We start from the raw sequence: 11,976 nt of genomic DNA, 5'->3' as shown, positions 1-11,976 counted from the left end.
GCCAAACTTTTCGTCAAATTGGTAGAGCGCCCAGAGGACCAGAGCACCAATGTAGAGAAGGACAGACAGCTGGCTCAGCATCAGATGGAACATGGAGGAGGAGATGGGCAGCCGGTTCTCATAGTTAGCCAGGTTCAACAGGATGGTCACGATCCCCAGGATGAAGCAGATGGAGTACACAGCCACGCACGACACCAGCAACGGATGGTCCATGTACAGGTAGGGATTGCTGATGAAGGGTAAGATGACACAGGCCACCAGTGTCTCTAGCATCTTGAGGAGGAATGGCAAGCTGCCTATATAGCCAGTGAAATCACCTGTCTGAGGCCAGCGCAAGATCCAGATTGCTTCGGTGGCATAAGACACAGCAGAAATGAAGCAGAACGCAGTAGCAGCAATGGCGTGGTCCCAGGAGGGGGTGTAAAACAAAAACTGAACATAGGTAGTGGGGTAAATGACGGAGACCAAGAGGCAGAAGAGGGCGAGATAGCAGGCATGGCAGAGGAGAAAATCCCCCCAAGAGAAGGAGAAGCAGTACTGAAGTGCCAGTGACTCGATTATGAGGATGATGAAGGTCACCACAAAGCAGAAGCACAAGATAACAAAGGACCAGTTACTTGTGGGCACCGTCCAGCTGTCCAGGCTGCCCACTAGTGAGATGGCCACGCAGGTGGAGAGCAGCTGCAGCGTCCGGAGGAAGTAGCCCATGATGGCCCAGAAGTCCAGGCCTCAGGACGATTACATGGAGGTCACGGTGGTCATGCTGGTCACCTTCACCAGAATGACAGTGGTCGTGGCTGACGGCCCACTGGAGAAAGATCCAGCTTCGGAGGGGGATTAAGTCAGTTGCCAGGGAAAGGCTCAGGCCCTGTGACGGCTGAGGCTCAGGATCTGTGGAGTTGGAACCAATGGCTCAGACACTCGGGTAACAGCACAGCTGCTCCAGAATGGTTCTCCCCACCCATCAGCTTTGGCCTTGTCAGGAGACTTGTCTTATCCCAAAACTCCTAGCTGGGTTGGGTCTGGCTTCAAACCGTGAACATATTTTTGCCCTTTGAGCTGTGTCATTATCTACAGAAACACAGAGTAGGATGGCCTTTATCTGACATCCCAAGCCTTTCAGGCTCTGAAAATTAAGAAGTATTAAATAATTCGTTTGGTAACAGAATTTGACCTTAACATACACTAGATAATTAATGATCTTTATTTATTTTACTTGGGGCTTCCCCATTAGCTCAAGGGTAAAGAATCCACGTGCAATGCTGGAGCCTCAGAAGACGCGGATTTGATCCTGGGGTTGGGAAGATCCCCTGGAGTAGAGCATGGCAACCCACTCCAATATTCTTGCCTGGAGAATCCCATGGACAGAGGAGCCCGGTGTGCTACAGTCCATAGGGTCGCAAGGAGGTGGACACGACTGAAGCGATTTAGCATGCATGCATGCATTTATTTCACTTAGTGTGAAAGTTTAATTTAGGCAGTTGGATAAATACTAATGTATTTAATTACAAAGAATTTTCAGTATTATGTCATATAACATGGATGCACCAGGTTATCTGTTTGGGGCTGAAAATTTCTCAATTCTAGAGCATATCTCAATTCTGACTCCAAAGCTTTCAGAAAAGAGACTGGATTATACTGCTAACCCCATTTTACAGATGAGAAAACTAAGGCTGGAGGACTCAAGTGGCTTCCCTAAGGTTAAAAGTTGAGGAGTGAGAACCCAGATAGCAATGCCAAAACCGTGGATTGAGCACTTTGCTCTACAGCCCACATGTCAGCAGGGCCCATGGGTGGGAGCCCAGAACCAAAGCTCGGGGCTCTGGGACCCAGGACACCTTTTCAGGGCAATGACCTCCTTCTGCAGCAACCTGAAGACACACGTGACCCGGCCTGTCCTCCCTGCACCCATCACTAGAAGGAGGTGCCATCTGAGGGACACATACCCACCCGGAGGAGAGCAGCTTCACGGGTGAACAGGGAGGAGCCATGGGGTGAGAGCAAGGCCATGGGGATGAGATGACATGGGAAGTAGGGACTGTTGTGAATCCCCTTCCCCAGTTTTGCCTTCACATGTGACTCTTCCCCATTGGGGAGGGGAGCCCCCCAACCCAGCATAACTCCAAAGTGGAACATCTTTGAAGAACCACAGAATAAATTAACATAATGTCTGACTCTTAAGCTCCAAAGCTGCCATCCAGGTGAGAGTCTGGAAAGATCTAGAAGTAGTCCTACCTAAGGGAGGACTCTCCTGGCCTGGGAGACTGGTTAGCAGCTTCCAAGCTGGGAAGAAGGGATTGGAAATGAACAGGGATGCTGTGTCTGATGCTGATGCGGGGCCTTTCAGGGCATCCCAGGGAGGGGGTGGGGATGGATGGATGATCACCCCCTTTTAAGGGCAGGAGCTGAAAGAGGAGGCCCCTGCAGGACCCCTGAGAGGTGACAGCCCTGAGGTTGCACCTGGGACTGGGGTGGGGGTGGGGGGCAAAGTGGAGATGACTGAGGGGATCCCAGGGTCCCAGGGGCCCTGAGGCAGCCCAGTTCAGTTCAGTTCAGTTCAGTTGCTCAGTCATGTCCGACTCTTTGCGACCCCATGAATCGCAGTACGCTAGGTCTCCCTGTTCATCACCATCTCCCGGAGTTCCCGGTAGGTGTCTTTTGACCCAGAAGAGATGCAGGCATGGAGCCATCCTTCCCCATGGAGGAGGGGCCTGAACTGGAACTGAGACAGGAGAACAGGGGCCTGAAGGGGTTTCAGGGCTGTGACAGGGACACGTGGCCAGAGTGGCAGGGACCCTGGAGACCATGGAATTGCCCAGGTCACCTGCCCAAGACAGTCCTGCCAGCCAGGGCTGCAGTCCTGCTCACACAGGGGCTCCTCCAGGGTCCAGTGTGTGGGGAGTGAGGCCCCTCCCAGCCTGCCCCCTCCTCAGGGACAGCTGCCCTGCTTCCAAGGGACTATTTGCTGAGAGGCCTCCAGGGCGGAAGGGCCAGCACCCTGAGCCCCAGCCAGCTTCCTGCCATAATGATGGTGATGGTCAGACACTATCAATAGTATTAAAACCTTGCTTGTTTTACAGCCAAAGTCTTATGAATAGTTAAACACAGCTCCGGAGTTTGATGGACTGTTTTGATATGTTTTGATCTGTTTGATCAGTCCAAAAAATGGACTGTGTTGATCTGCCTGTTTTTGTCTGTTTCTATCTTAGTTCTTCTTTCTCTAGAAATATATGACCAGTGACCTGTAGAATAATGACCCACTGATCTGGACAATGTAAATACCACACTCAAGTTTAAAAGCCAGAAAGGTGTCTCACGGTTAATGTAAAGTCTCTAAAAATAGAAGCACAGAGCATCCCCAGCAATGCAGCCTACAGCCTGCATCCCTTTCCTGTTTCCCTCTTGTATAAATCCCGGCTCAACCTTGGAGTGCTGCGAGCTGGTTCTTTTGCACAGTGGTCTGCCTTCTCCCCCAGTTGTAATTTCCTTAAAATAAAGCTACTTTTCTTTTACTCAACACTTGTTTCTCAATACTGAGTTCTTCTGAGCTGGGTGACAATGTTGGCCATCCAGGCAGCAGTCACGTCCCTGGGGCTCCGGCCCCTCCCCCTCCTCCGGGGGCGACAAGGGTGGTGCGTCTGAGAAGGTGGAGGTGTCAGTTGCTCCCAGCGAGGATCTACAGGGATGGGCCAGTAGCTACCAAATATGTTAGTTTCCGAACTTGCCCTGTCCCTCCTGAGTCCTTCTGTTGCAGGAAGGGGGACCTCTTCCAGGGCCCGAAACTGGGCTCTTGTCTAACACTTGGAAGTGAATTGTCTGAGGAGACATATGTGCTGACAAAGCAAGAGATTTTATTGGGAAAGAACACCTGGTGGAGAGCAGTAGGGTAAGGGAACCCAGGACTGTCCTGCCGCACGGCTCGCAGTCTCGGGTTTTATGGTGATGGGATTAGTTTCTGGGTTGTCTTTAGCCAATCATTCTGACTCAGAGTCCTTCCTGGTGGTGCCTTGTTCAGCCAAGATGGATGCCAGAGAGAAGGATTCTGGGAGGTGGTCGGACAGGTGGTGTCTCCTTTTGACCTTTCCCAAACTCTTCCGGTTGATGGAGGCCTATTAGTTCCCTGTTCCTTACCAGGACTTCCTGTTGTAAAACAACTCATGCAAATGGTTACTATGGTGCCTGGCCAGGGTGGGCTAGTGCCTGGCCAGGGTGGGCGGCTTCAATCAGCGTGCTTCCCCTAACACCTCCTCACAGCCTGCTTTCGCTTTCTGTTGAGAGAAGGAAACTGGCCTCCGAAGGAGCTGCGTAGCTGTTGACTGAGTGAGTAGAGGGGTATGTGCCTTGGAAGCCCCCTTCCCACCTGTTTGGGAATATTCTTTGCCCTTTGGAACTTTGGGGTCAGTTTGGACAGAATAGGAGTGGGACCTAGCTTTTCTGTGACTCTGCACCAGTCTCTACCCAAGGGGGAATTTGTATGTTTGTTTGTAATCTGTTCCAGGGGAGTGGGTGAAGTGAAGTGGGGGGTGGGGCTACACCCATCCAGTGGGCTTCTAGACTTTGTAGAAGTCCACTGGACACATCCTGGCAGGTTGGCAAAACTAGAGCTATGACCTTGTTTTAAAAAAGTCTTTTTTAAAATTGCAATACAGACTGGCCCAGTTTGCTTTTGATTCTGAAGAAGGGTGGCCCCTGAATGGGTCTCTAAATTCCTCCACTATTTGGAGTTAGAACTAATTTGTCAAAGATCTGGTAAGTGGGAGGGAACTCCATGTGCAGGCCTTCCTGTTACTCCATAGTAACAGTAACAGGGCACTGAAAGGCAAAATTCTTCCAACAAGGGCACTAAATTAAAGGCAAAAGGGAAACTAAACTGTGAAAAGCCTGCCCCCTTTACAGACAAGTCTTTGCAGGAAAGGGAGGGAGAAGAGGGGATCAGCTTTTTATGGAACTGAATTTCCCCCACCTCTGTGGTTCCTATCCTAATGGCCCAGGCAGGGGCTGCCTAGGTCTGTGCCCCCCTTCCCCCAGTCTCTGGACTGAAGAAGAGTTCTATTATTATAACACCAGGGGAGTTCTAACCCGGGGCACCCCCCACCCCCTGTCCAGCATGAGAAAAAGAGGATCTGAAATAGTTTCTTCCTTTAAGACCTGACAGGACACTCAGTTTTGTCAGGGTGTGTCCACTACAAGGGGGAGGGGGAGGGAGAAGGTAGATTTCCAACAAGACGATTCTCTGCAGGAGGTCTGAGTGTGAGGGGACAGCCAGTTGGCCATCATTGGACTTTTGTTTTCCACCTCAAACCTACTAAACCATAAAAACACCAGTCCTCCGTACACAGGTGATCCAGAAAAAATGGTAGAAATGTTCATTAGTATTTTTTTCAACCCACTGCCCAACATAGGCTGATGCACAGACATGGGTGATGATTGTGTTCACAGTGGAGGAGCAGCACGTAGTTCCTGACACCGGTCTCTCAATGTTTGGCTTCTTGAGGGGTAAGCAGACAAGCCCAAGTTGGATAACATGGCTAAGGGGCTTCCAGAAGCTAAAAGAGGTAAAGAGGGACCCTTCCCTGGGGCATTAGAGACAGAGCAGCCCTGCTCACACCTTGTTTCAAAACTCTGACCTCCAGAACTGTGAGAGAATACACTGCCATCGTTTTAAGCCATCAGGCTTGTGATGATTTGCTGCAGTAGCCCTACAAATTCAAGATGAATTTCCAGAAATGAAAAATAAATTCTTTGTCTTTTTTTTTTTTAAATTTTTAGAAAAGCTTGCTGACCTCCTACTCTAGAGCATGGTGGTCATGTGGATCCTGGGACCCCTGGTCATATCCTGTGTCCCCCAGTGTCTGAGACTCACAGGGGAGGGTCAGCTGATCTAGAGAAGGCTGGTCAGTCAAAACACTTGCAGGAGCCAGGAGGGAAGGAAATAAGTAAAGGGAATGGAGAGGACTAGGGCCCCTGGAAAGGACCAGCTACACATCAAAAGGGTGGTGAAAAAGCAAGATGCTGTGTGCATGACATGGTCTCACGTGTATAAAGCTGGAAAAGATATACAGATATGCCTTATAAACTTGTGTGCATATATGTACACACATGTCCCAATGTGATGTCAGAGCATGTGAAATGTGCTGAAGGCAGTACATGAGGCTGAGGACATGGATGCTCCTTGAATGGAGGGGTAGATGCTTCTGTGAGCCTGGCCACACCCAAGAGGGGAAAGCAGGCACATGGGAGGTGATCATAGTCCTAATTTATGTCAGTTCAGTTATACATGAGAAAAAGAAAATATAGAAAATTAAATGGAGAATGAAAAACAATATGAAGGAGAGAGCAGCTGCTCAGCTCCAGTGACCCCCTTTTTAGGGAATGCAGCCCAGTGAAGCCAGATCTCCTGAGGCTTGAAAGGAGCTGGAAGTCTGGATTTTCATGTGAAATTGGAGCACTGTGCAGCTACCAAACACTTAAGGAAAAAAAGAATGTTGATTCTCTAAGATCACTTTCTGAAGGGAAACCAAACACACCCCTGGGCCACCTCCAGTACAAGCTGGTTTGCAGCCCCTGGTCTGCAGCAAATCAAGCTGCATGTGCTGATGTCCAGAGTGGGGCCAGGGCCTTCTGGGTCCTTTGTGACAGGGAGGGGGACAGGTAAATGGCATGGATTGAGTGTGCCATGCACCAGGGCTCTGATAAGCCCTTCACATGCTTCCATACACTTAATTAATGTAAAGTAGATACTAAAGCCCCCTGCACAGATGGGGAAACTAAGGCTCTGGTGAGTAACTTGCCCAGGTTCATCCAGCTCTGAGGGATCTCCCACAATCTCTACCCTCCATCTTCTTTGCCCTTCTGGCACCTCCTCCTCCTTCCTCTGTCCTGACCATTACCTTCCCGGTTCCCCGTCTTCCAGTCCACAAGTCTGGCTGCTGGGCAGGTAGGGCTCAGCCACATCCAGGCTGTACTCTGACAGGGGCACCATGTCCAGGATCACAGATTAGAGTGAAGGAGGGGTGTTGCAGTCCTTTAATGGACTGGAACCTGGTGGTCCAGAGTTGGCGATAAGAAGGTAAAGGAGAGAGAGAGGCTGATATTCCTTGGTTTACACAGAAAGCCAATAAAGCCCCTGACACGGGGCTTGCTCTGTTCACGGAGGCCTCAGGCGCCCTCTCGATGGGGTGAAGGCGCAGAGTGACTTCTCGAGAGGGTCTTAGAAGCCCAGGCAGGAAAGTGAACTCAGAGGGCCTCTGTGCTCCAAAGAAATAGCCTGAGAGAGAGAAAGAAAGAGAAAGAAAGACACGGGGACCAGAGCTCTGATGGAGCAAAGGTGTTTTAATCAACATGGTGTGGGCATATATACTGCTTACAAGGTAGTTATTCTCAGCAAAGAGAAAGATTAAAATTCCAGACTTACAAAACATAGGCGATCCATATTAAAGAGAGAGAGTTGTAAACAATCACTTTTACCGTATGGTTCACAAGAAGGAAGAGGGTACCTAACACTGTATAGAAAAACTAATGAAGGAAATGCCTGGATTCTTCAGCCCGCGGGAGAGGCTTGCCTCTCCTCTTAATTCCTGAGTATTCAGGAGTTAATAAGGAGCAGAGAATTCCTGACAGATCCAAAACAGCACACAGGAAGCCTCCTGTTAAATGCCTCCTGACAGAGGGGCTGCTGGGGAGACTCAGGCAAAGCTGCTGATTTCCAGGTGGGGGAACTGAGGCCCAGAGAGGGCACATGTCTTACCCAGGGTCACACAGAAGGAACCTCATCTTCTCCTTCCCCAAGCCTTCCCTCTGTGACATGAGAAGGATCCAAAGTTGTCTTTTAGTCTTAGGTGGAATCTCAGGGTGAGTTCAGGTAATTAAGATGGGATCAAACTGGGGTACAGAGAGTATGACATGCCCTCCCTCCCTCACCCCAGTGCCCCTCCCCACCCTGGCAGTGCCCACTGGGAGGCCCGCAGGCTCCAGGGCTCCACTGGCAATTGGGGCTCAAGGAGCTTTGTGAGGCCAGGGAGGTTCTCAGGTTTGCTCTGTGTTTCTCTTTCAGCCTCAGCTTGTCCCCGGGTTTATTATCAGCAAAGGTGATATAATAATCCCCTGATCAGACATGACTGAGCGACTGAACTGATGGCAGGGGGCTGGCTGGGGCTCAGGATGCTGGCCCTTCTGCCCTGGGGGCCTCTCAGCAAATAGTCCCTTGGAAACAGCCTTCCCTGAGGAGGGGATGGGCTGGGAGGGGCCTCACTCCCCACACTGGACCCTGGAGGAGCCCCTGTGTGAGCAGGACTGCAACCCTGACTGGCGGGACTGTCTTGGGCAGGTGACCTGGGCAATTCCATGGTCTCCAGGGTCCCTGCCACTCTGGCCACGTGTCCCTGTCACAGCCCTGAAACCCCTTCAGGCCCCTGTTCTCCTGTCTCAGCTCCAGTCCAGGCCCCTCCTCCATGGGGAAGGATGGCTCCATGCCTGCATCCCTTCTGGGTCAGAAGACCCCTACTGGGCTGCCTCAGGGCCCCTGGGACACTGGGGTCCCCCCAGTCATCTCCACTCTGCCCTCCCCCCCCCACCCCATTCCCAGGAGCATCCTCAGGGCTGGCCCCTCCCAGGGGTCCTGCAGGGACCTCCTCTTTCAGCTCCTGCCTTTAAAAGGGGGTGATCATTCATCCATCCTCACCCCCTCCCTGGATGCCCTAGAAGACTCCCCATCAGCATCAGACACACCATCCTTGTTCATTTCCAATCCCTTCTTCCCAGCTTTGAAGCTGCTAACCAGTCTCCCAGGCCAGGAAAGTCCACACAGGTAGGACTACTCCTGGATCTTTCCAGACTGGCACATGGATGGCTGCTTTGGAGCTTATGAGCCAAACATTATGTTAATTTGTTCTGTGATTTCTCCAAGACACTCGTCCTTGGAGTCACGCTGGGTTGAAATCTCCCCTCCCCAATGGGGAAGAGTCACAGGTTGAGGCAAAAATGGGTGGAGGGGATTCACAACAGTCTCTACTTCCCAGGTCATTCTGTCCCCACGGCCTTGCTCTCACCCCATGGCTCCTCCCTGTTCACTGCTGAAGCTGCCCTCCTCTGGTTGGGGCTGTGTCCCCTCATGGCAGCTACTTCTAGTGGTGCTGCAGGGCGGACAGGCCGGGACACGTCCTCCAAAAGACTACAATCTATAGTCTTTTTTCTGTAATCCCTTTGGGACAGATATGCTTCTGAATTCAGAAACTTTCTGCTTCTGACTAGTAACACAGTGCATCTACTCTATATGACACTGTTGTAGCCACACATTCTGGGAAACAAACACTCAGAAGGACAACGCAGATGGTGGAGTGCAGTTTATTATACCAGTGGGCCCAAAGCAGAGTCTCCTCTTAGCCAAGGACCCCGACCAGCGTTTGTGAAAATTTTTTATACCCCATGTGTACGTGTCTGAACCCACCACTCCAAATTCCTTGAGACTTACATAAACCAAGGAAAATACAATCCCAATAACCCCATCATTCACGTGCTATGTGCTCATGTGCTCAAACAGTCAAACAGTTAGCCAATAATCAATAAACCCAAGGTTAAACTCCGACAGATATAGAAAAATTTATGGCCTGTCTGGAGGAAGGGGTGATTAGTGTATGTTTTCTCTTAGGCGATGAGTAACCTAGATATGATCTTCAAGGTTCCCCTGTCTGGAGGGGGTCTTATCCTTCTGTTGTTTTCACAGGCACTAAACACAGAGTTGAGTCCATTGGAAAGGTGGCCGAGCATGATCAGCATGAACAGGCCTAAGATGGAGTCCAGGCCTATGAATTCCTTCTTCAATATCACACCCCACTGGTGTCTAAAAACAATTTGTGATCAAACACATTCATTTTGGCAACTGTACTTTTGAACATTCACTTTCATTGAAATAAACAAACATCGTTAATTGTCTCAGGTCTGTTCAGGTCAAAATTTGCTACCAAACTATTTTTTTTTTTTTAATTCTTTTTCAATTTTGAGAATCATGAAGGTTTGTGATTGTAGAAAAGGAGCAGCATACTCTGTATTCCTTTAGATAATGGCACCTAGCACAAAGAAGGCAATGGCACCCCACTCCTGTACTCTTGCCTGGAAAATCCTATGGACGGGGGAGCCTGGTGGGCTGCAGTTCACGGGGTCGCTAAGAGTCAGACACGACTGAGCGACTTCCCTTTCACTTTTCACTTTCATGCATTGGAGAAGGAAATGGCAACCCACTCCAGTATTCTTGCCTGGAGAATCCCAGGGACGGGGGAGCCTGGTGGGCTGCTGTCTATGGGGTCACACAGAGTCAGACACGACTGAAGCGACTTAGCAGCAGCAGCAGCAGCAGCACAAAGAGATAAAAATATATACACAGTTTTGATGCTGCCCTCAATCCAGCTGTGAGGTTTTGGATAAAACAAGTCTCCTGAAAAAGCCACCAGTGACGGGTGGGGAGAACCATCCTGGAGTGGCTGTGCTGTTACCCAAGTGTCTGAGTCATTGGTTCTAACTCTACAGGTCCTGAGCCTCGGCCGTCACAGGGCCCTGGGTCGTTTTCAGGCATCTGACTCCATCCGTCTCCAGATCTGGATCTTTCTCTGGTGGATCTTCAGTGAGGGCCACTGCCACAGCTGGTGACCGGGACCTGCCTGGCCGTCACAGCACCATGGCCTCCAGGTCTACATCCACAGACCAGGGCTGCTTGGCCTTGGTGTGGCTCTGCTTCCGCCTGCTGCAGTTGTTCTCCAGCTGTGTGGGCTTCTGGCTGGTGACTCCTGGCTTTCAGAAGTGGGGCGTAGGTTATGAGGCCAAAAATACCTGCGCCATGCTCATCTGGCTCCTCTCTTTGCCCATAAGCCTCATCGTAGTCATAGTTGAATTATGTAATATCCAGTCCCACTTTCCTTTCTCGTACCACATGCCCCTCACAGATGCCTGCTTCGCCGCCCATGTCTGCCTCTCACTGTTCCTCGTCCAGTCTATCCAGAGAGTCCAGTTTTTGCCTTGGGACCCTTTCATAAGCCGGGTCAACACTGCCCTAACATTCACCTCCATTACGTGTTTCCTTTTTGGTCTCGAATTGTCCTGCACATGGAACTGCTACAAGCTGGAAGACCTCACCTGCGCTGTGTACACCGTGCAGGGTGTGCTGAAGGTGCTGGAGATGTTTGTGGCCTGTGTCATCTTCGCCTTCATCAGCAACACTTCCCAGCATCTGAAGGAGCCAGCTCATGAGTGGTGTCTGGCCATCTATTGCATCTGCTTCCCCCAGGCAACTGTGGCCACGCTGCTGAACCTGGGCAACTGGGAGTACAGGCTGCCCGTCCAGCTGACCCTGCTCTCTGTCCTCCTCTACTCCACTGCTTTGGTTCTCTGCTGGCTCTACCCAGTAGATAAGAAGATTAAGGATAAGCCTGAGGGATTCTGGGGCGTGTACATGTTGGGGCTCACCCACTGCTCGAGCCGCAGGGACTATCGACCGGCTTTGGCCATCCTGACAGCCATCAACCTGCTGATTTACATGGCCGACCTGGTGATCTCAGCCCACTAGGTTTTTGTCAAGGACTGAGGATCAACCCTCTTGTCAATGGAGGTTTCTGTGCTGAGCTCTGATGTCGTCTTCCTGGCTCCCCTTCTCACATCCTTCCCTGTTCATCTCTCTTCTGTTTCCTTCTCTCCATATGCTCTTTGTCCTGTTTTATGTGTTTGCTCACACCCTGTTTTGTCTTTCTTTTGCTTCTCTCATCTTTTCTACATTTTCTGCTTTTGCCCCTTTTCTGATCATCCTTGGTTTTCTCATCTCCTATGTCCTTACCTCCTCTCCCCATTTTCCTGTTCATCCATCAAGATCAGATTTCCTTCTTCTCTGCCCACCACCCCCTCCCACCTCCTAAGGTGCTGACTTCACAGCACATACCTCTCTCTGTGGCTGTTCACACCCTGGACATCCTGAAGGGCCTCGTTACTAAAGCA

At 50.7% G+C, this 11,976-nt stretch overlaps 1 protein-coding gene across 1 annotated transcript; it reads left to right on the top strand.

Moving 5' to 3' along the window:
* The first annotated feature begins 709 nt into the window (after positions 1-709).
* On the top strand, positions 710-11,554 carry LOC138095477 (myeloid-associated differentiation marker-like). Its single transcript, XM_068991514.1, has 2 exons — positions 710-803; positions 10,530-11,554. Exons 1-2 carry the CDS (start codon positions 710-712, stop codon positions 11,552-11,554), a joined length of 1,119 nt encoding a protein of 372 aa, XP_068847615.1.
* Positions 11,555-11,976: the final 422 nt, after the last annotated feature.

The sequence above is a fragment of the Capricornis sumatraensis genome, chromosome 19 (assembly GCF_032405125.1).
Source record: "Capricornis sumatraensis isolate serow.1 chromosome 19, serow.2, whole genome shotgun sequence".
Classification (NCBI taxonomy): Eukaryota; Metazoa; Chordata; class Mammalia; order Artiodactyla; family Bovidae; genus Capricornis; species Capricornis sumatraensis.
Note: the sequence above shows the minus strand (reverse complement) of the source record. Positions and strands in the feature narration are given on the sequence as shown.